We start from the raw sequence: 25,000 nt of genomic DNA, 5'->3' as shown, positions 1-25,000 counted from the left end.
CACAAGATGGGGGGGCTAGTGCACAGGGAGAGGACAAAGCCCATGCCTGGGGCTCGATCCCAGGAGCCTGAGATCATGACATGAGCCAAAAGCAGACGCTTAACCAACTGAGCCACCCAGGTGCCCCCCTATAATTTCTTTTATTAATGTGGTGTATCATGTGACTGATTTGTGAATAGTGCACCACACTTGCAGCCCAGGAATAAATCCCACTTGATCGTGGTGAATGATTATTTTAATGTACTGTTGAATTTGATATGATAGTATTTTATTGAAAAATTTGCATCCATGTTCATCAGGGATATTGGCCTATTGTTCTCTTTTTAAGTGGAGTCTTTATGTATCTGGTTATGGTATAAGGGTAACGCTAGCCTCATAGACTGAATTTGGATGTTTTCTTTCCATTTCTATTTTTTTAAATAGAGAAGAAACAGTATTAACTCTTGTTTAAATGTTTGTTAGAATTCGTCTATAAAGCTATCTGGCCCTGGACTTTTTTTTGTTGGTAAATTCTCAATTACTGATTGAATTTCTTTGCTGGTTATTGGTCTGTTCAAGTTTTCTATTTCTTCCTGTTTCAGTGTTGGTAGTTTATATGTTTCTAGGAATTTATCAAGTTTTTCCAGGTTTTCCAATTTATTGCCATTAGTTTTTCATAATATTCTCTTATAATTGTTTGTATTTCTGTGGTGTTGGTTGTTATTTCTCCTCTGTCATTAGTGATTTTATTTATTTGGGTCCTTTCTTTTTTCCGCCAACTGTGACTGTGGGTTTACCAATTTCATCAATTTTTTTCAAAGAACCAGCTCCTTGTTTCATTGAGGAAGTGTATTGTTTTGTAGTTTCTATATTATTTATTTCTGCTGTAATCTTTTTTTCTAAAATTTTAATGTATTTTTAAAATTTTTAAAATTAACATATAATGTATTATTTGCTTCAGGGGTACAGGTCTGTGAATCATCAGTCTTATACAATTCACAGCACTCACCATAGCACATACCCTCCCCAGTATCCATAATCCAGCCAACCTATCCCTACCCCCCACCCTATAGCAAACCCTCAGTTTATTTCTTGAGATTAAGAGTCTCTTATGGTTGTCTCCCTCCCTGGTCCCATCTTGCTCAACATCACTTGGCATCGGGGAAATACAAATCAAAACCACAGTGAGATGCCATCTCACACCAGTCAGAATGGCTAAAATTAACAAGTTAGGAAATGACAGATGCTGGCGAGGATGTGGAGAAAGGGGAACCCTCCTACACTGTTGGTGAGAATACAAACTGGTGCAGCCACTCTGGAAACAAGTATGGAAGTTTCTCAAGAAGTTGAAAATAGAGCTACAACCCAGCAACTGTACTACGGGGTATTTACCCTAAAGATACAAATGTAGTGATCTGAAGTGGCACATGCACCCAAATGTTTATAGAAGCAATGTCCACAATAGCCAAACTATGGAAAGAGCCTAGGTGTCCATCAACAGCGGAATGGATAAAGAAGATGTGGTATATATACACAATGGAATACTATGCAGCCATCAAAAATGAAATCTTCCATTTGCAATGACATAGATGGAGCTAGAGGGTATCATGCTAAGCGAAATAAGTCAATCAGAGAAAGACAATTATCTAATCTTTTATTATTTCCCTCCTTCTCCCACTTTAGGCTTCCTTTTTTGTTTTCTTTTTTTTTAAAGATTTTATTTATTTATTTGACAGAGATCACAAGTAGGCAGAGAGGCAGGCAGAGAGAGAGAGAGAGGAGGAAGCGGGCTCCCTGCTGAGCAGAGAGCCCAATGCGGGGCTTGATCCCAGGACCCTGGGATCATGACCCGAGCCGAAGGCAGAGGCTTTAACCAGGTAAGCCACCCAGGTGCCCCCATTTTTTGTTTTCTCTTCTAGATCCTTTAGTTGTAAGGTTCTGTTATTTAAGATTTTTTTTTGCTTCTTGAGGTGGGCCTGTATTGCCATGTAATTACCTCTGAAGACCACTTTTGCTGTATCACAAAGGTTTTGGACTGTTGTGTTTTCAATTTTCTTGTTTTTACACTGTTAGTGTAAAATTAGTCCAGCCACTCTGGAAAACAGTATGGAGTTTCCTCAAAAAGTGAAAAATAGAGGGCGCCTGGGTGGCTCAGTGGTTTAAGCTGCTGCCTTCGGCTCAGATTATGATCTCAGGGTCCTGGGATTGAGTCCCACATCAGGCTCTCTGCTCGGCAGAGAGCCTGCTTCCCTCTCACTCTCTCTGCCTGCCTGTCTGCCTACTTGTGATCTCTCTCTGTCAAATAAATAAATAAAATCTTTAAAAAAAAGTTAAAAATGGAGGTACCTTATGGTTCAGTTATTGCATTACTAGGTATTCACCCAAAGAATACAAAAATACTAATTCAAAGTGATACATGCATCATGAAGTTTATAACAGCATTATCAATAGCCAAATTACAGAAAGGGCCCAAATGTCCATCAACTGATATATGGGTAAAGAAGAAGTGGTACACACACACACACACGAATTTTATTCAGCCAGGAAAGAATGAAATCTAGTGGAGCTAGAGTGTATAAGGGTAAGTGAAATAAGTCACCCAAAGAAAGGCAAGTTCCATATGATTTTACTTATATGTGGGATTTAAGAAACAAAACAAATGATCATGGGGGAAAAAGGGGAGATGCAAACCAAGAAACAGAGTCTTTTTTTTTTTTTAATTCAAGTTAGTTAACATATATTGTAGTATTAGCTTTAGGAGTAGGATTTAGGGATTTATCACTAACATATAACTCCCAGTGCTCATCCCAACAAGTACCCTCCTTAATGCCCATCACCCTTTCATCCCAATCCCCCTTTTTCCTTCCAGCAACCCTCAATTTGTTCTCTATAGTTGAGTCTGTTTTATGGTTTACCTCTCTTTCAGTTTTTATCTTATTTTTTAATGTTTTTCCTCCCTTCCCCCTATGTTCATCTGTTTTGTTTCTTAAATTCCACATGTGAGTGAAATCTTATATTTGTCTTTCTCTGACTGATTTATTTCGCTTAGTGTAATATACTCTAGTTCCATCTACTTTGCTTCAAATGACAAGATTTCATTCTTGCTGAAGGCTAATATCTTAGAGAGAGAGAGTGTGTGTGTGTGTATGTGTGTGTGTATGTGTGTGTGTGTGTTTATATACACACAAACATATATACACCACATCTTCTTTATCTGTTTATCAACTGGTGGAAATTTGGGCTCTTTTGTAATTTGGTTATTGTTGATAGTGCTGCTGTAAACATTGAAGTACATAGGCCCCTTTGAATCAGTACTTTTGTATCCTTTGACTAAATTCCTAGTAATGCAATTGCTAAGTCATATGGTAGTTCCGTTCTTCACTTTTTGAGAAACCTCCATACTGTTTTCCAGCGTGGCTGCAGCAGTTTGCATTTCCATTAACAGTTCAAAAGTGGGGCACCTGGGTGGCTCAGTTGGTTGGGCGACTGCCTTTGGCTCAGGTCATGATCACAGAGTCCCAGAATCGAGGCCCATGTCAGGCTCCCAGCTCCACCCGGAGTCTGCTTCTCCCTCTGACCTTCTCCCCTCTCATGCTGCCTCTCACTCTCTCTTTCTTAGATAAATATAAAAAATATTTTTTAAAAAAGTGCAAAAGTGTTCCCCTTTAAGAAACAGACTGACTCTAGAGGGAAGACTGTTGATTATTAGAGGGAATGTGGTTGGGGGTGGTTTAAATAAGTGATGGCTATTAAGAAGTACACTTGTGATGAGCTCTGGGTGTTGTATTTAAATGAATCACTAAGCTGTACATCTGAAATTAATATTATACTGTATGTTATCTTACTAGAGTTTAAATAAAAACTTAAAAATTATAAAGTTAACAACTATGAATGAATTACCATTTTTCTTTTATCTTTTTTAGTTCTTTATATATTTGGGTCCTCTGATGTTGGGCACATAAACATTTACACTTTTTATATTGTGTCGATGGATTGGCTCCCATTATCATTGTATAATGACCTTCTTTATCTCCTTTTACCCTTTTTAGTGTAGTCCAATTTGTCTGATTTGATGATAGATATTCTTGCTTTCCTTTATAGTGTTTTTGAAATATTTTTCTGTCTCTTTACTTTCAGTCTATGTAGGTCTTTAAGGCTAAAGTGAATCTTTTGTAGTCAGCATATTATTAGATCATGTTTTTTTCATCCATTGAGCCATTCTGTTTCTTTTGATTTTATGCCCCACCCCCATATTTTAAGTTATAGATGTTGCAGTTTACATATTTCTTTATTGCATAACCAATAACACATTTTTTACTTATAGTTATCTTTTTACTATGTCTTTTAACTTTTAAAGTGCAGGTATAAGCAAATGATACACCACCACTTCCATATTATAGAATCTAACTTTGACTATTTATAATTACTAGTGAATTTTATTCTACCTTTAAGTGTTTTTATGGTGTTAGTTAGCATATTTTTAATTCAGTAGTAGATCTCCCTTTAACATTTCTTGTAAGGCAGGTTTAGTGTGGTGAATTCCCTCAGCTTTTGTTTATTCAAGAAAGTATTTCTGGGACACCTGGGTGGCTCAGTTGGTTAAGTGGCTGCCTTCGCCTCAGGTCATGATCCCAGCGTCCTGAGATCGAGTCCTATATGGGGCTCCTTGCTTGGCAGGGAGCCTGCTTCTCCCTCTGCCTCTGCCTACCTCTCTGCCTCCTTGTGATCTTTCTCTCTCTCTCTCTCTCTCTGACAAATAAATAAATAAAATCTTTTAAAAAAAGTATTTCTGAAGGACAGCCTTGCTGGGTATAGTTTCTTGGTTGACAGTTCATTTTTTCTTTTCTTTTTCCAAAGATTCACTTATTTGAGAGAGAGAAAGTGACAGAGAGAGTGCATGAATGAAGGGAGGGAGAGAAGGAAGAAAATCTTCAAGCAGATTCTCCACTGAGCACAGAGCCCAACACAGGGTTTGATCTCATGATTCATGAAATCATGACCTGAGCCAAAACCAAGAGTCAGATTAAGTGACTTAACCTTAAGTGACTGAGCCACCCAGATGCCCCAGTTGTTTTTTTTTCTTTCAATATTTTGATTATATCATCCCATTATCTTTTGGCCTGAAAAGCTTATAATCTTATGAGAGTTCCCTTGTATGTAACTTCTTTCTTCTCTCTTGCTACTCTCAAATCTTTCTTTGTCTTTGACTTTTGATAATTTAGTATATAATGTATCTTAATATTACCCTGCTCACTGTTCAAACTATTTAGGATTCTTTGAGCTTCGTGGATATGGGTGTTCATTTTTCTCCCCACGTTTGCAGTTTTCAGCCATTATTCCTTCAGATATACTTTCTGTTCTTGTCTCTTTCTCTTCTGGCATTCTCATAATGTAGATATTTTTGTTGTTGTTGTGTCCCATAAATTCCATTGGCTTTTTCCTTCTTTTTCATTCTTTTTTTTTTCTTTTTGATCTTCTGACTGTGTAATTTCAAATGGTCTATCTTCTAGGTCTCTGATTCTTTCTTCTGCATGAATCAGCCTGGTTTTGAAGCTCTCCATTGAATTCTTCAGGTCAGTCATCATATTTTTCAGATCTAGGCTTTCTGGTTGTTGTTGTTTTTGTTTTCAGTCGTTTCTATTTCTTTGTTGAATCTCTCTTTCTTTTCATGCATTGTTTCCATAATTTCATTTAATTGTATGTCTGTGTGTTCTTATAGGTCAGTGTGCTAGTTCACTTATTTAAAAGGGATTATTTTAATTCTTTTTTTTTAACTGCTCATAGATCCCCATTGCTTTAGGAGCAGTTATTGAAATTTTTTTTAAAGATTTTGTTTATTTATTTGACAGACAGAGATCACAAGTAGGCAGAGAGGCAGGCAGAGAGAGTGAGGAGGAAGCAGGCTCCCCGCTGAGCAGAGAGCCCAATGCGGGGCTGGATCCCAGGACCCTGGGATCATGACCTGAGGTGAAGGCAGAGGCTTAACTCACTGAGCCACCCAGGGGCCCCAGTTATTGAAATTTTATTAGTTCCTTTGGTGGCGTACATTGACCTGATTTTTCATGATCCTTCATTATTTACTTTAGTGCCTGTGCATTTCAATAGTCTCTTCTTCCAGACTTTACACGTTCTCTTTGGCAGAGACAGTTCTTCACCAGTCATCTCACTCTGGGTTTCTGAATATGGTGCTGATAATGTCTTTGGGAAGGTGGAACTTGCCAGCAGAATTTGTTTTGGGTCAAGGTCACTGCCTGAACTCTGAGTTATTCGGGTTTCCTCTGGCTGAGAACAGTTGACTAGGATTGCTCTGTTGCTTCTCTGCACAAGCAAGTCAAGTTACCTCTTAGGTTGTGTTCCACAATTGTCTGGGTTCCCTTGACAGGCTTCCTAAACGGTTAAGTCTGGGTACTATACTCAATAATAGGTGGTACTTTGAAATTGTTCAGTGTAACAGAACAGGCCCCAGTTTCTGCATATCTTCTTGTTCAGAAATTTAAATCAGGCAAGACAATGTACTGAATTCCTAGCCAGATAGGGCTGCCAGTTTTCCTTTGCAGATGGGAAAAAGCCATGGGTTCTGCTTTCTGCTTAAGATTAACTGTAAGCAGGGCTGTTGGATGAGCTGTGAAACTTTCCATGTGCTCTTGTTAGGTTCCCTGGTTGGTTAGATAGGCAGTTGTATTTAACAATGGGAAGGGCTAAAAATTCATTTATCTTCCTGGGTGGAGCAGGGGAACTATTTTCAAGGCTAGAAGGCTCTTTGTTTTTGGTTTTGACTCAAGTCAAACCATGTCACCAAATTTCCTGGCTTGGTGGGGCCACTGTCCTTGCTCTGTGGATAATCAGCTTTTCCTGCCAGATTCTCCACTCAAGTATTGCTAGGCTATGATGCTCTTCAGGTGTGTCAGGCAGGGTTTCTTGTCAGGTGGTACTGGGAGCTGTACTTAGCAGTGGGTGTAGTAGGAAGTGTCTCCCCTGTGAGTAGCCTCCCATGCATGACCAATCAGAGTATCTGCTCCAGAGGGCTTTGGAGCTATGCTCATCAATGAGGGGGATTATGAATTAATTCCCCTAGCTGGGCAGAGCAGGTAAACTGACTCCAAGCTGGGAGAAGCTCTTTATTTATGGTCTTGATTAAAATTGGCCTACTGCCCTAATTCCTTAATTGAATAGTGCCACTTGCTGTGTTCTGTGGATGATCAACGTTACCTGCTACACTTGGATCTAGTAATGCTGAGTTACGCAGCTTCCAGGCATTCTGGCTAGCCTTTCTGGTTAGGAATGGCTAGAAGCTACACTCAGCAATGGGTTGGGCCATGACTTAGCAACCTCGGGGCAGATGAAGCTGCAGGGCTGGAAAGCTCTTCACTTGAGGACCCAAACAAGGCAGGCCTGCAGCTTGCTGAGTTCTCTGGTCAGACTATACAACCATGTTGGCTCTGCAGGTAAGCCATACCACTGGTAGGACTACTACATGGACATTGCAGTCAGGAATTTGGTCTGCCCAAATCTGAGTGCTAGTTGTTGTGAGCCCCTGTGTGTAATGAGTCACTTTTGCTCCTTTCAATATTCTCTCCTTGTATGTGTCTTTTGACAGTTTGATTATAATGTGTCTCCATGTGAATCTCTTTGAATTTATCCTAGTAAGAGTTTGCTGAGCTTTGTGGATTTCTCTGTAGAGAAATCAGTGTGGAAAAATTTCTATGTGGAGAAAGCCAAAGAATTTCCTCAGATTTGTGAAGTTTTCAGCTATTTATTCAAATCATTTGTCTGTCTCTTAGTCTTTTTCTTTTCCATTTGGGACTTTATAATACACATATTGGTCTGCTGGTTTATGTTCCATAAGTTTCTTAGGCCCTGTTTACTTTTTTTTGTGCTTTTATTTTGGTCCTCAAACTTGATAATATCAAATTACTTTCCTTCAAGTCTACTGATTCTTCTACCCCTTCCTATTTTCTGCTGAACTCTTTGAGTTAACTTTTAAACTCAAGTATTGTACTTGTCATTTCCAAAATTCCTGTTTGGTTCTTTTTGTAATTTCTATCTCTTTGATGATATTCTCATTTTGCTCATATACCTTCTTCCTGTTTTCCCTTAGTTCTTTGTCCATATCTTCCTTTAGCTCTTTGAGCATATTTAAGATAGTTGTTTTAACATATTTGTCTAGTAAGTTTGATGTCATTTTTTCAGGCATATATTCCTGAGAGTTTTTCCTTTTAATAGACAATGTTTTCCTGTTTTGTTGTATATATTGTGATTTTTTTAAATTGAGTATTTTAAAAACAATTGTCTTCCAGTCCTTGCTGTTGGGGTCTGTGCAGTTCAAGGCCTCCACTAATTTGCCTGGCATAAAGACTTAATGTTTCCACAGGTCTTTTCTTGGTTATGTGTCTCCCTGGTCCTGTGTATATGCTTTTTACTGATTATCCTATTAAAGGTCTTAATTTCCCAGAGAGTATCACTTCTGCTTCTCCTAGAGCCCTTGGTTGGTCTGTTATACTCCTCAACCAGTAATCTTCTTCTCCAGATACATGCAGGTCTTTGGTGGCCTTGCAGCTGAGTTTTGCTTGCTGCTTCCTTCTATTTCCTAGGCTAAGATGTAATCCATACCACTTTTAGCTATCTGAGCTCCAAGTTAGGTCTGAAAGAGATTAATCACTCAGGCAGCCCAAATCCAGGTTAGAATTCAGTCTCCTCTGTTCTCTGGTTAATATAAGAGAACTAGAAAACAGGCCAGAACTTCCCCTGAGCTACATTATGCTGCACCAGGAAGGGAGTATGACAACATCAAGTAAAAATGCTGTGAAACTTCCTGCCATTTACAATGTGGAATTTTTTTGATTGGGCTTTTGCCTGATTGCTGTAGAACTTTGGCTGATTTCTAAAGCTACCATAATGTTATTCTTGTCAGTCTCTAGTTTTTAATATTTCCATGGGAGATGAGACTCTGGAGCTGTTTGGTTCCATCCATGTTGATGCAAAAGTTAAGTATTCATTGTTTCTGATGGCTGAGTAATATTCCATTGTGTAATGGAACACATCTTCTTTATCCATCACGCTATTGAAGGGCATCTCAGCTCCACAGTTTGGCTCTTGTGGACATTGCAGCTATGAACATTGGGGTGCATATGGCCCTCCTTTTCTCTACATCTGTATCTTTGAGATAAATACCCAGTAGTGCAATTGTTGGGTCATTGGGTAGCTCTATTTTTACTTTTTGAGGAACCTCCACACTGGTTTCCAAAGTGGCTGCACCAACTTGCATTCCGACCAACACTGTAAGAGGGTTCCCCTTTCTCTACATCCTTTCCAACATTTGTTATTTTCTGTCTTGTTAATCTTTGCCATTCTAACTGGTCTAATGTAGTATCTCAGTGTGGTTTTGGTTTGAATTTCCCTGATGGCTAATGATGATGAACATTTTTTCATGTGTCTGTTAGCCACTTGTATATCTTCTTTGAAAAGTGTTCATGTCTTCTGCCTTTTTAAAAAAAAACTTGATCATTTGAAAGGGCTAGTATCCAAAATCTATAAAGAGTTTAGCAAACTCAATACCCAAAGAACAAATAATCCAATCAAGAAATGGGCAGAGGACATGAACAGACATTTCTGCAAAGAAGACATCCAGATGGCCAACAGACACATGAAAAAGTGCTCCACATCATTCGGCATCAGGGAAATACAAATCAAAACCACAATGAGATACCACCTCACACCAGTCAGAATGGTTAAAATTAACAAGTCAGGAAATGACAGACGCTGGCGAGGATGTGGAGAAAGGGGAACTGTCCTACACTGTTGGTGGGAATGCGAGCTGGTGCAACCACTGTGGAAAACAGCATGGAGGTTCCTCAAAAAGTTGAAAAGAGAGCTACCCTATGACCCAGCAATTGCACTACTGGGTATTTACCATAAAGATACAAACATAGTGGTCCAGAGGGGCATGTGCACCGGAATGTTTATAGCAGCAATGTCCACAATATCCACAATAGCCAAACTATGGAAAGAGCCTAGATGTCCATCAACAGATGAATGGATAAAGAAGGTATGGTATATATACACAATGGAATACTATGCAGCCATGAAAAGAAGTGAAATCTTGCCATTTGCAACAACGTGGATGGAACTAGAGGGTATTATGCTTAGCGAAATAAGTCAGTTAGAGAAAAACAACTATCATATGATGTCCCTGATATGAGGAAGTAGAGATGCAATGTGGGGGGCTTGGGGGGTAAGAAAAGAATAAATGAAACAAGATGGGATTGGGAGGGAGACAAACCGTAAGAGACTCTTAATGTCACAGAACAAACTGAGGGTGGCCACGGGGAGGGGGGTAGGTAGAGGGTGGTGGGGTTATGGACATTGGGGAGGGTATGTGCTATGGTGAGTGGTATGAAGTGTGTAAACCTGGCGATTCACAGACCTGTACCCCTGGGGGGCTAATAATACATTATATGTTTATTAAAAAAATTAAAAATAAAAAAACGTGATTTGTTTTTTAGGTGTTGAGTTTGAGAAGTTCTTTGTAGATCTTGGATATTAGCCCTTCGTCTGTAGTGTCTTTTGCAACTATCTTCTCCCATTCTGTGGGTTGCCTCTTTGTTTTGTTGATTGTTTCCTTTACTATGCAGAAGCTTTTTATCTTGCTGAAGTCCCAAAAGCTCATTTTCACTTTTGTTTCCTTTGCCTTTGGAGACATGTCTTGAAAGAAGTTGTGGTGGCTGATGTTGAAAAGGTTACTGCCTATGTTCTCTAAGATTTTGTTGGATTCCTCTTTCACATTGAGGTCTTTCATCCATTTAGAGTTTATCTTCATGTATGGTCTAAGAGAATGGTTGAGTTTCATTCTTCAGTATATAGCTGTCTAATTTTCCCAGCACCATTTATCAAAGAGACTGTCTTTTTTCCATGGATATTTTTTCCTGCTTCATTGAAATTAGTTAACCTTACAGTTGAGAGTCCATATCTGGGTTCTCTATTATGTTCCATTGATCTATGTGTCTCTTTTTGTGCCAGTACCATGCTGTTTTGGTGATCACAGCTTTGTAATATAGCTTGAAATCAGGGAACGTGATGCCCCTAGGTTTTTTGTTTTTGTTTTTCTTTTTCAACATTTCCTTGGCAATTCAGGGACTTTTCTGGTTCCATACAAATTTAAGGTTGTTTGCTCCAGCCCTTTGAAAAATGCCATTGGTATTTTGATCAGGTTGATGTTGAAAGTATAGATTGCTCTGTGCAGCATAGACATTTTAACAATGTTTATTCTTCTGATCCATGAACATGGAATGTTTTTCCATCTCTTTGTGTCTCCTTCAATTTTTTTAATGAGTGTTCTGTACTTCTTAAGTATAGATCCTTTATCTCTTTGGTTAGGTTTATTCCAAGGTATGTTATGTTTTTGGTGCTATTGTAAAGAGAATTGATTCTCTAATTTCTACTTCTACAACTGCATTGTTAGTGTATAAGTGAGCAACTGATTTCTGTGCACTGATTTTGTAACCTGCCACATTATTGAATTGCTGTATGAGTTCTAGTAATCTGAGGTTGGAGTTTTTGGGTTTTCCACATGAAGTATTATGTCATCCTTGAAGAGAGAGCATTTGACTTCTTCTTTGCCTATTTGAATACATTTTATTTCTTTTCCTTGTCTGATTGTTGTTGCTAGGACTTCTGTTACTATGTTTAACAATAGTGGTGAGAGTGGGCATCATTGTCCAGATCCTGATCTCAGTGGAAAGGCTCTCAGCTTTCCCCATTGAGAATGATATTCACTGAGGGTTTTTCATAGATGGATTTTATGAGGTTGAGGAATATTCCCTCTATCCCTATACTCTAAATAGTTTTAATCTGGAAAGAATGCAGTATTTTGTCAAATGCTTTTTCTTCATCCCTGAGAAGACCATGTAGATCTTGTCTTTTCTCTTATTTATGTATTATATCACATTGATTGATTTGCAAATTTTGAACCACCCTTGCATCCCAGGGATAAATCCCATCTGGTCATGGTGGATAATCCTTTTAATGTACTGCTGGATTCTATTAGCTATGATCTTGTTGAGAATTTTGTTATCCATATTCATCAGGGATATTGGTCTGAAATTCTCCTTTTTGATGCAGTCTTTGCTTGGTTTGGGGATCAAGGTAATGCTGGCCTCATAGAATGAGTATGGAAGTTTTCCTTTTGTTACTATTTTTTGAAATAGTTTTAGGAAAATAGGCACTATTTCTTCTTTGAATGTTTGGTAGACTTCCCCAGGGAATCCATCAGCCCGTGGACTCTTGTTTTTTGGGAGGTTTTTGATCACTACTTCCATCTCATTTCTGGTTATTGGTCTATTCATGTTGTCAGTTTCTTCGTGTTTCAGTCTTGGAAGTTTATAGTTTTCCAGGAATGCATCCATTTCTTCCAGGCTGCTTAACTTATTGGTATATAGCTGTTGTTAATACTTTCTGATAATTGTATTTATATCCTTGGTGTTAGTTGTGACTTCTCTCCTTTCATTCATAATTTGATTAATTTGGGTCCTTTCTCTTGTCTTTTAGATTAGTTTGGCTAGTGGTTTATCGATCATATTAATTCTTTCAAAGAACCAACTTCTAGTTTCATTGATGTATTCTACTGTATTTCTGAATTCTAATTCATTGATATCTGTTCTAATCTTAATTATTTCCCTTTTCATGTGTGGGTTAGGTTTAATTTGTTGTTGATCCTCCAGATCTTTAAGGTGTAAAGATAGCTCATGTATCTGGGATTTTTCGAATTTTTTTTTTGAGTGAAGCTTGAGTGGCTGTGTATTTCCCCCTTAGGACTTAGGCCTTTGCCATATCCCATAGGTTTTGTATTGATGGTCTTCATTCTCATTGGTCTCCATGAATTGTTTAAGTTCTTCTTTGATTTCCTCATTAACCCAAACATTTTTGAGCAGGATGCTCTTTAGGGGCCAATTATTTTAATTTTTTCCAAACCTTTTCTTGTGATTGAGTTCCAGTTTCAAAGCATTATGGTCTGGGAATATGCAGGGAATAATGTCAATCTTTTGACATTGGTTGAGACCTGATTTGTGACCCAGTATGTGATCTATTCTGGAGAAAGTTCCATGCGCACTCAAGAAGAATGAGTATTCTGTTGTTTTAGGGTGGAAAGTTATGTGTATATCTATGAGGTCTATCTGGTCCAGTGTGTCGTTCAAAGCACTTGTTTCTTTTTTTTTAAGATTTTATTTATTTGACAGACAGAGATCACAAGTAGGCAGAGAGGCAGGCAGAGAGAGGAAGAAGCAGGCTCCCCGCTGAGCAGAGAGTCCAATGCAGGGCTCGATCCCAGGACTCTAGGATCATGACTTAAGCTGAAGACAGAGACTTTAACCCACTGAGCTACCCAGGCACCCCTCTTTTTTTTTTAATACCATATTGTGTTCCTTGATTTTTTAAATTATTTTTATTAACATATAATGTATTATTTGCCCCCAGGGTACAAGTTTGTGAATCATCAGGCTTACATACTTCACAGCACTCACCATATCACCAAACTGGCAAAGCTCTTGTTTCTTTGTTGATTTTCTCCTTAGATGATCTGTCTATTGCTGAGAGTGGAGTGTTGAGGTCTCCTACAATTAAGGTATTATTATCAATATGTCTATTTTGGTCAACAGTTGGCTTATGTAGTTGGCTGCTTTCATGTTAGGGGCATAGATATTTACAATTGATAGATCTTTTTGGATAGACCCTTTAAGAATGATATAGCATCCTTCTGTATCTCTAACTACATACAGCCTTTAGCTAAAAATCTAATTTGTTCTGATATGAGGATTGGTACCTCAGCTTCCTTTTGAGGTCCATTGGCATGAGAGATGGTTCTCCATCCCTTCCCTTTCAGTGTGGATGTATCTTTACATTCAAAATGAGTCTCTTGTAGACAGTGTATGGATGGCTCCTATCTTTTTATCCAATCTGCAACCCTGTGCCACTTCATGGGAGCATTTAGACTGTTCACATTGAGAGTGATTATTGGAAGATAAGATTTTATTGTCATCATTTTGCCTGTGAAGTCCTTTTTTCTATAGATGTCTCTGTAAATTTCTGTTCTATATCACACTTGAGGTCTTTCTCCTTTTATAGAACCCCACTTAATATTTCTTGCAGAGCCAGTTTAGTTGTCACATTCTTTCAGTCTCTGCTGGTTCTGGAAGCTCCTTATCTCTCCATCCATTCTGAATGACAGCCTTGCCAGATAAAGAATTCTTGGTTGCATATTATTCTCATTTATTACCCTGAATATGTCTTGCCAGCCCTTTCTGGTTTGCCAGGTCTCTGTGGACAGGTCTGATGTTATTCTGATGTTCCACTCTCTGTATGTAAGGACTCTTTTCCTCCTAATTGTCCTTAAAATGGTTTCCTTGGTTCTAAGTTTTGTAAGTTTTACTATTACATGCCAGGACATTGGTCTGGTCTACTTGGTTCTGGGAAGGGTCCTCTCTACCTCTAGGATATGATTACTCATTTCATTCCCCAGATTAGGGAAGTTCTCCACTCTGATTTGGTCAAATATATCTTCTCGTCCTCTCTCTCCATTCCCTCAGGGATCCCAATAATTCTGACATTGGAATATATCATGGCGTCATTTATTTTTCTAATTCTGTTTCCATAGATTTTACGCTGTTTGTTCCAGGCCTCCTCTTGCTCCTTTTCTATCAGTTTGTCTTCAAAATCACTAATTTGTTCTTTTGCATCATTTACCCTAACTGTTAGAGTATCTATATTAATTGTATCTCATTGATAGCATTTTTAAGTTCTGCCAGATCCACTCTCATTTCTGACCTTGGAGAATTTATATTGCTATTAATAGTTTTCTCCAGCCTATTGTCTTCATAACTGCTACAATGAAGTCTATTTCTGACATCTTGCTTAGATCCATATCCATTAAATCTGTGAGAGAGGCCATTGTCTCTGGGCCTTTCCTTTGTTGGGTGTTCCTCCTCCCAGTCATCTTGTTGTGTTGTAGTTGAGTGGATGTATAGCTTAAAATATCAACCACAATCCAGGGAAGGTTGAGAGAAAGAAAGGGAATACAAATTAATGAGACAGAGTCTCTGGGTGTCATGAACTCCCAACTCCAAAAGAAAAGTCCCCAAAATGTTTTCAACAATGGCAACATCATTGTAATGACTTTATAACTTCCTAGGTTTTCTACTTTGAAGCATACAGTACTCATTTGAATGTGTTAAGTTTGAATATATTTGTTAAATCAGTCTTGTTTCTTTATCAATTAATTTTACAGTTTTCCAAACTAGGGTGTTGAAAATGTGTTTGGAATTTAAATATCATTTAAATGATACGTATATTATGCTGCTCATTTGAAATACTATTTTTGTAGCTTCTGGTGAAGAAGAAATTAAATCATCACTATTGACCAAACAAAACTTTCCACATTTGAAGAAAATATGTTTATACAGTATTATTATTTTAAAAAGCATACAAGTTCAGCTGCTATGGTTGGCTTTTCTGAGTTTTACCAGAAACACAAAGAACTGAAAAAAGGTTCTTTTTACATTTTTATTTATTTTTTAAATTTCTTTTCAGTGTTCCAGAATTCATTGTTTATGCACCACACCCAGTGCTCCATGCAATACATGCCCTCCATAGTACCCACCACCAGGCTCACCCAATCCCCACCCTCCTCCCCTCCAAAACCCTCAGATTGTTTTTCAGAGTCCACAGTCTCTCATGGTTCGTCTCTCCCCCCAATTTCCCCCAACTCCCTTTTCCTCTCCATTGAAAAAAGATTTGAAGTAAACAGGAGAAGGTAGTTGAATATAGCATTTGAGTATTATGGAACTGGTGTCCCAGAATTATTTAAAAAAAGGTGAAACTTCATCTCTTCCCAATGCACATAGAATTGATAATATTTGTATGTGAATGTCCTTATAGAAGTTTTCTATTTTCTTGGTTACATACAATTGACTTAAGCAGAAAATCACATTTTATCTATTTATCTATCTATTTATTTAATTTTATTTAGAGAGAGAGCGAGCTTCAGTGGGGGGAGGGACAAAGGGAGAGAATCTCAAGAAGCCTCCCCTGAGTGTGGATCCTAACATGGGGCTCAATTCCACCACCTAGAAATCATGACATGAGCCGAAATCAAGAGTCAGACACTTAACCGGCTAAACCACCCAGGCACCCCACGAAAAAAAAAAACCACATTTTGTATTCTTAAAATGTATAATGCCCAATTTTAAAGACATTCAATTATCATGTATATTGTATGAATCATTTTTTATTTCATATACAACTTTTTAATACTTGTTTATGGGAGGGGTTCCAATTTGTTTGGTTTAACATGTTTTCTGGAGCAAATTTATATAGCCAGTTATAAATTATCATAACAAGTGGAAGCATGTGCACAGCTAATCCAAAATTGTTGGGTATCTCTGTTTTTTTCAAGAATATATTCTGTGATTATTGCAGTAGTCTTACCTCTTTCATTGAGCTAGCAACCAATTTACTTTACAAACATTATATTATATAGCTAGTACTGATGTGAGGACAAGAAAGTGTATGTTGTAAAGAACTTTTTTCCATAAAAATTTCATTATCACTCAGTTTACAAATTTTATTTATTTATTTTTTTAGTTTACCATTTTAACAATTAATTACTCAAAACTTTTCATGATCCTCAAGCATTATAGTTTATTGCCATGTTACTGTAATGGGACTTTAACTCAAGTAAAAGTATTTTTTTCCTTAAAAGTATTATTTGGAGCTTATATCATTAATTTTTCTTAGGCTATCCCTAGTATGTTGGTGTACTTTGAACTCAAAATAAAATTTCAGATCTAGTGGCCAGGGGCAGTAAAAATTTATCTGAATTTTGAATAATTAAGGATATTACTTTACTATTTGCATTGACTGTTTGATTGTCACTCCTTATCAGTGGCATAATACTGATTCATAGGTCATCACTAAATATAATTTTATCAAAACAATAAATTTTCTATTGAATACCATATTCTCAGCATCACCAATTTGCAAGGCTGATTTGACTTGTCAGTCTCTCAGGAGGTATGTGTTTGGGAGGGGAGGAGAGGGCAGGAGGAGAATTTGGAGTATTCCCCCAAACTTGTGAATCCCAGGGAAATGTATGGTTACATCTAGGCTACCCTGTATTGTAACTCACAGGACCACCTTGGTCTCTGTAAACAGTTGCCAGAATCCAACTAGAGTAACACTTATCTCTTTGTGTGACAGTGTTGATGTAATAAGGTTTTGCTGGCTTTTCATCTTAGTAGTTTCTGCTTAAAAAGGAAATTGCAGTTATGTAGGCTAAGTCTAGAAAACTAATATATAGCATGATGACTATAAGTAATAAGTTAATTATTATAGTTTATGTATTCTACAGAGTGCTGAATTTTTATTATAAGAATTTTCTTTTTTGAAGATTTTATTTATTTATTTCAGAGAGAGCACAAACAGTGCAGAGGGGCAGAAGGAGAGGGACAAGCAGGGAGCCTGAAGCAGGGGTTGATCCCAGGACCCCAGGATCATGTCCTGAGCTGAAGGCAGATGCTTAATCAACTGAGCCACCCAGACTTCCCTATAAAAATTTTCTTGTCCGGGGTGCCTGGGTGGCTCAGTGGGTTAAAGCCTCTGCCTTCGGCTCCGGTCATGGTCCCAGGGTCCTGGGATCGAGCCCCGCATCAGGCTCTCTGCTGAGCCTGGTTCCACCTCTCTCTCTCTGCCTGCCTCTCTGCCTACTTGTAATCTCTGTCTGTCAAATAAATAAATAAAATCTTTAAAAAAATTTTTCTTGTCCACAGAATTTTAAAGCATGCTTCTAGGCCCCAATAATGCCCTAGAAATTTTCTTGAATTTCCAGGGGAACTGCACTACTTCTAAGGGAAGGCCCTTTAAATCTGTTGTGTTCAATAAGGAAATGGCACTCTCTACGTGGGGCATATGCTCTGAATGCAGAACTATCTTGACATCCTGTATGAATTTTTTGCTGTTGATCATTATTTGAAGTACTGTTGATGCATACCTTACTGAAATTCCATTTCTTGTTTCCACAGATTTCAGGAAACCTTACTGTGCCTTGGATTACAGGGTGTTCTAGAAAAAGAGCAGTAAGTAATCTTTCATTTAAAACAACAAGTAGGGTTTTCCCCTGTGTTGTTAATAAGAATGCTGTTGAGAAAATTTTCATGATTATTTTTAAAGTTGGCAAAATTGAACCTCATTCAGACTGCATTATCTCAAAGTACATATTCTGAGATCATAATATTTATATACATTACCAATATAATCTTAAATGAAATGTAGTATTCAGTATACCATCTAATCTTTGAGCAGGTTTTTATAGTTTTAAAAAGCATACAAAGATAATTAATGGGATAGGTGAAATAGAGGGGAATAAGAAGAGCATTGAGCAATGTATAGAATTGTTGAATTATATTACACCCCTGAAACTAATATATATCTAACACTATATATTAACTATACTTCAATAAAAAGATAAAATACCATAATATTTTTATATCTAATTATCCCAGTTAATTTGATTATATAATTGAGTTATGATTGATTTAAATGTCTCGATCAAAGTTAAGAAATTTACATTACTATTTATTTTTAGTGCATTTCAGTATTTTTATGGTTGTAAAAGCCTTGACACACAATATGTTTTTTCCTTTAAATTCAATTATCCAGTGATTAGTACATCATTAGTTTTTTTTTTAATATTTTATTTATTTGACAGAGAGAAATCACAACTAGGCAGAGAGGCAGGCAGAGAGAGAGGAGGAAGCAGGCTCCCTGCGGAGCAGAGAGCTGGACGTGGGGCTCGATCCCAGGACCCTGGGATCATGACCTGAGCCGAAGGCAGAGGCTTTAACCCACTGAGCCACCCAGGCGCCCCAGTACATCATTAGTTTTTGATAACATGTTCAATGATGCATTAGTTGTATATAACATCACATCACTTACTCTCCTCATCACATCATCGCTCATCACATCACTTACCCTCCTTAATGCTCAACACCCAGTTACCCCATCTCTCCACTCCCTCTCCCTATCTGCAGTCCTCAGTTTGTTTACCAGAGTCAGAAGTCACATATGGTTTGTCTCCCTCTCTGATTTCTTCCCATTCATTTTTCCCTCCCTTCACCTATTATACTCTTCACCTTTCCTTATGTTCCACATATGAGTGAAACCATGTGATAATTGTCTTTCTCTGATTGACTTACTTCACTTAGTATAATTACCTCCAATTCCATCCATGTATATGTAAATGATATTCATCTTTTCTGATGGCTAAGTAATATCCCATTGTATGTATGAACCACATCTTTACCCATTCATCTGTTGAAAGATGTCTTGGCTCCTTCCACAGTTTGGCTATTGTGAACATTGGTACTATGAACATTGGGATACATGTGCCCCTTCTTTTCACTACATCTGTATCTTTGAGGTAAATATACCCAATTGCTGGATCATAGGGAAGCTCTATTTTTAACGTCTTGAGGAGCCACCATACTGTTTTCCAGAATGGCTGTACCAGTTTGCATTCCCACCAACAGTGTAATGGGGTTCCCCTTGCTCCACATCCTTGCCAATATTTGTTGTTTCCTGCCTTGGTAATTTTAGCCATTCTAACTGGTGTAAGGTAGTATCTCATTGTGGCTTTGATTCATATTTCCCTGATGGCAAGTGATGTGGAGCATTTTTCATAGATCTGTTAGCCATTTCTATGTCTTTTTTGGAGAAGTGTCTGTTCATGCCTTCTGCCCACTTCTTGACTGTTTTCTTTGTTTTTGGATTTCATAAGTTCTTTACATATCTTGGATACCAGTGTTTATCTGATATGTCATTTGCAAATATTTTCTCCCATTCCATAGGTTGCTTTTAGGTTTGTTGATTGTTTCCTTTGCTGTGCATAAGCTTTTTATCTTGATGAAGTTCCAATAGTTCATTTTTGCTTTTGTTTCCCTTCTCTTTAGAGATGTCTTGCAAGAAGTTGCTGTATCCAAGGTCAAAGAGGTTGTTTCCTGTGTTTTCCTCTAGGATTTTGATGGATTCCTGTCTTCACATTTAGATCTTTCATCCATTTTGAGTTTATCTTTGTGTATGGTGTGAGAGAATGGTCCAGCTTCATTCTTCTGCATGTGGCTCTCCAATTTTCCCAGCACTGTTTATTAAGGAGACTGTCTTTTTTCTGTATGATATTCTTTCCTGATTTGTTGAAGATTAGTTGACCTAAGACTGAGGGTCCATTTTTGGGTTCTCTAGTCTGTCCCATTGATCTGTGTCTGTTTTGTGCCAGTACCATACTGTCTTGATGATTACAGCTTTGTAACATAACTTAAAGCCAGGCATTGTGATGCCCCCAGCTTTTGTTTTCTTTTTCAACATTCCTCTGGTGATTTGGGGTCTTTTCTGGTTTCATACAACTTTTAGGATTGTTTGTTCCAGCTCTGTGAAAAATGTCAGTGGTATTTTGATAGGGATTACATTGAATGTGTAGATAGCTCTGGGCAGCCTAGACAGTTTAGCAAGGTTTATTCTTCCAATCCACGAGCATGGGATGTTTTTCCATCTCTTTGTGTTCTTCAGTTTCTTTCACAAACATTCTGTAGTTTGTAGTGTACAGATCTTTTACCTCTTTGATTAGGTTTATTCCAAGGTATCTTACGGTTTTGGTGCAATTGTAAATGGGATAGGTTCCTTAATTTCTCTTTCTTCTGTCTCCTTGCTAGTGTATAGAAATGTAACTGATTTCTGTGCACTGATTTTGTATCCTGTCACTTTGCTGAATTGCTGTATGAGTTCTAGAAATTTTGGGGTGGAGTCTTTGGGGTTTTCTACATAAAGAATCATGTCATCTGCAAAGAGTGAGAGTTTGACTTTTTTTTTGCCATTTTGAATGCTTTTATTTCTTTTTATTGTCTGATTGCTGAAGCTAGGACTTCTAGTATGTTTTTGAATGACAGTCGTGAGAGTAGACATCTCTGTCGTATTCTTGATCTTAAAGGAAAAGCTCTCAGTTTTTCCACACTGAGAATGATATTCACTGTGGGCTTTTCATAGATGACTTTTATGATATTGAGGTATGTTCCCTGTATCTCTATACTTTGAAGAGTTTAGAAACCTAGCAGATCAGAACGGTGTGGCAAGATATATTCAGGGTACTAAATGAGAAGAACATGCAACTAAAAATACTTTATCCAGCAAGACTGTCATTCAGAATATAAGGAGAGATAGAGTTTCCAAGACAGACAGAAGCTTGAGAATATGTGACCACCAAGCCAGCCCTGCAAGAAATATTAAGGGAGATACTGTATGTGAGGAGAGACACCAAGGGTAACAGACCAGAAAGTAACAGAATCACTCTTCGGAAACAGGAACTTTGCAGGCAATACAATGGCACTTAATTCTTATCTTTCAATAGTTTCTCTGAATGTAAATGGGCTGGATGCTCCAAACAAAAGACACAGGGTTTCTGTGTCTAAAAAGCAGGATCCATCCATATGCTGTCTACAGGAGACTCATTTTGAACCTAAAACACCTCCAGATTGAAAGTGAGGGGATGAAGAACAATTTACCATGCTAATGGACCTCAAAAAAAGCTGGGATAGCATTCCTCACATCAGAAAAATTAGATTTTAAACCAAAGACTATAATAAGATATGTATAGGGACATTATATCATACTTAAATGGTCTATCTAACAAGAAGATCTAATATTTCTGTATTTAAAAGTAATGAGTAACTAGTAATTTAACAGTCTTATTTTGTTTTTCTGACTTCCTACTACGACTATTGATTTGTATAATGTTAACAACAAGAAACTTAATTAAAATTGTGTTTTATCAAAGAATCTTATTCAGTTGGTCTGTGTGGGACCTATAAATCTGAATTTTAAGAAACACCTCAGGAGATTTTGATGTAACTGGTCAATAGATGGGAAATCATTAAAAGATTTTAATTATAAAAGAGACAAAAATAGAATTTTAGAAAGATAACTCAAGTTACTTTATGGTAGGTAGGTTTAGGGATAGTAAAACTGAAGCTAGGAACTTTTGTACTGTACGGGATTATGTAGACTTTTTTTACTTTCTCTTCCCCCAAAAGTAGAACTATAAATCATGGAAATAATACAGGATGTCACCAACGGAGATCTCTAAAAGTTGGAAAGGAAGCAACTGCTTAGTAACTCCAGGACTTGGAAGAACTACAGGGTATTTTGTCTCCCAATTAACAGCAGAAGGTAACCAGGCCAGGCATCTCATGACCCGTAGTGTAATAAGAGAAAACAGCTTGGGTAGGCTCATTCATCCCATTGTTGGGGTGGGAGTTCCCAAACAGCATGAAATGATCCTGGCAACATTGCCATAGGAGAGCAGTTGGAAGCCTCAGTGACAATAAGGCAACCAGAGAAGTGTTCTCCTTCTCTGTTGCACCTTAACCTTTCCTCCTTTGGTGGAGATACCAGGGAGTAATACCAAAGGGAGATGCCACAAAAAGTAGTTTGACCTGGAAAACCTCTTTGGCCCGGTAAGTCAGAGAATTATTTCCCCAACTTAGAGAATCAGGTAGCTTGGTTAGCACCAGCAAAAGTGATAAAGACACTATATATGCACAGCTTAGTAAGTGTGCTGTTCATCTCTGAAGGATAGAAAATCTATTTTCCCACATGGAGACACTAGCCCAGGTGGTACCAAATAAATCAAGCAAATTAAAATAACGCTACAAACGCTACAGCTTATTTGAAGATGAAAATACCACCAGAAGGTACAATTGGAACCACAGCCCGTAAATGTTGGCCAGGACCTGTGTGTCTGCCTGGTAAAATTAAAAAAAAAAAAAAGATTTAAATAAAGCCAAAAATCTCTTTACATAATGGCCAAAGTATTCAGGATACAAGAAAAAATCACCCAGAATACCAAGAACCAGGAAAATCAGAGAATGAATGATAAAAGACAATCAACTGGCACAAATACTGAGTTGAAGTAGATAATGGAATTACTTGACAAGGATTTTAGAGCATCCATTATAAAACTGTTCCAACATGCAGTTACACATTCCTTTGAAACAAACAAAAATACAGAAAATCTCAAGAAAGCAATCAACGTTATTAAAGAACCAAATGAGAATTGTAGGACTGAAGAATACAGTAACAAATAAACCTGCAGGATTCCTCAAGATTTGAGTGGTGATAAAAGAGAACAGAATCAATGAACTTAAGGACAGATTGATAGAATGTACCTAACTGGAACTAGAGAGAGAAAATAAACTGAAAAATATTAGAGGCTTAAAATCCTGTGGAAAAATAACAAAAGATTCGATATTTGTGTCATTGAAGTCCTATAGTAAGAGGAGACAGAGAATAGAACATAAAGAATATTCAAAGAAACAGTGGCAAAAGCATCTCAAATTTGGGGAAAAATCTAACATTACCTATGGATTCAAGAAACTGAGTGAATTCCAAGCAAGATAGATGCAAAGAATTCCATATGTAGGCGCATCATAATTAAACTTCTGAAGACTAAAGACAATGCAAAAAAAGTCTTGAATGTTGCCAGAGAGAAATGATGCATTACTTCTGGAAGAATACCAATTCAAATGACAGTGGATTTCTCATCTGAAACCTTGGAGACCAGAAGGTCAATATTTTTTCACATGTTGAAGAAGATAACTTTCAACCAATAATTCTTTGTTTGGCAAAACTATCCTTCTGGGAATGAAGGAACAAAAAGACATTTTCAAATGAAAAAGAAGTAAAGTAATTTGTCAGTAGCTTGCCTACTCTGAAACAATGACTAAAGGAAGTTCTTCACAGAAAAGGAAAATGATAGAAGAGGAATTTGGGGGCAGTAGGGAGGAAGAAATAACAACAGAAAGTGCAGAAATAGGCCCATCTTGCTCCTCATGAATTTTCTATATTATATTTGATGATTAAAACAAAAGTAATAGTACCATCTCTCTGAGACTCAAGGCAATGGTACTTAAAACTGGGAAGATTAAAGGCATATAAAAAGAAGTAAGGTTTCCACACTTCCTTAGAAGGGGTAAGTTACGGAAACCGGTACATTATGACCAGTCACATTATGTGTATTTGATAGCCAGAACGATCAAAAACTACAAAATAATATACTAAAAAACACCTAAAATGAATCAAAATAGAAACCTAAAAAATGTTCAAGTCACACAGGAAGAAAAGAAAAAAAAAAGAAGAAACACAGGAATACAAAACAGAAGAAATGGAAAATAATAAAATGACAGACATAAGCCGTAATATGGAGATAATTACTTAAATATACCAAGTAAAATTTAGATATATTGGCAGAATTGATAAAAGAAACACAACTCATTTTTTAAAGATTTTTATTTATTTATTTGATAGACAGAGATCACAAGTAGGCAGAGAGGCAGGAAGAGAGAGAGGAAGAAGCAGGTTCCCTGCTGAGCAAGAGCCCGATGTGGAGCTCGATCCCAGGACCCTGAGACCATGACCTGAGCTGAAGGCAGAGGCTTTAACCCACTGAGCCACCCAGGCGCCCCAACACAACTCAATTTTATGCTGTTTATAACATCTCACTTCAAATTCAGTAGCATATGTAGGCTGAAATGCAAATGATAGGGGAAAATATTCCATGCAAATGTTTAGGGAAAAATATACCATGCAAATGTTAATCATAAAAGCCAGAAGTGAGCAGCTGTGTTAACATCAGATAAAATAGACTTTATTTTTTTCTCTCCAAATGTTTATTTAAATTCTAGTTATTTAACATATAGTGTGATAGTGGTTTCAGAGTAGAATTTAGTGATTCATCCCTTACATACAACACTCCGTTCTCATCATAAAAAGCAACCTTCATCATACCCATCACCCCTCTAGCCAATAGTCTACCCACCTCCCTCCATCAACCCTCAGTTTCTTTTCTGTCTTTAAGAGTCTCTTATGGTTTGTTTCCCTCTCTCTCTTTTTTTCCCTACCAATTTTTTTTTAAGATTTTATTTATTTATTT

General features: G+C 37.4%; 1 protein-coding gene across 1 annotated transcript in view; it reads left to right on the top strand.

Moving 5' to 3' along the window:
* The window catches only part of HDX (highly divergent homeobox), a 227,238-nt gene that overhangs the window by 64,921 nt on the left and 137,317 nt on the right, over nt 1–25,000 (top strand). Inside the window, exon 4 of the mRNA XM_045995799.1 lies at nt 18,048–18,101. Coding sequence (XP_045851755.1) covers nt 18,048–18,101 — 54 coding nt within the window. The remainder of the gene's footprint in view (nt 1–18,047; nt 18,102–25,000) is intronic.

The sequence above is a fragment of the Meles meles genome, chromosome X (assembly GCF_922984935.1).
Source record: "Meles meles chromosome X, mMelMel3.1 paternal haplotype, whole genome shotgun sequence".
Lineage (NCBI taxonomy): Eukaryota > Metazoa > Chordata > Mammalia > Carnivora > Mustelidae > Meles > Meles meles.
Note: the sequence above shows the minus strand (reverse complement) of the source record. Positions and strands in the feature narration are given on the sequence as shown.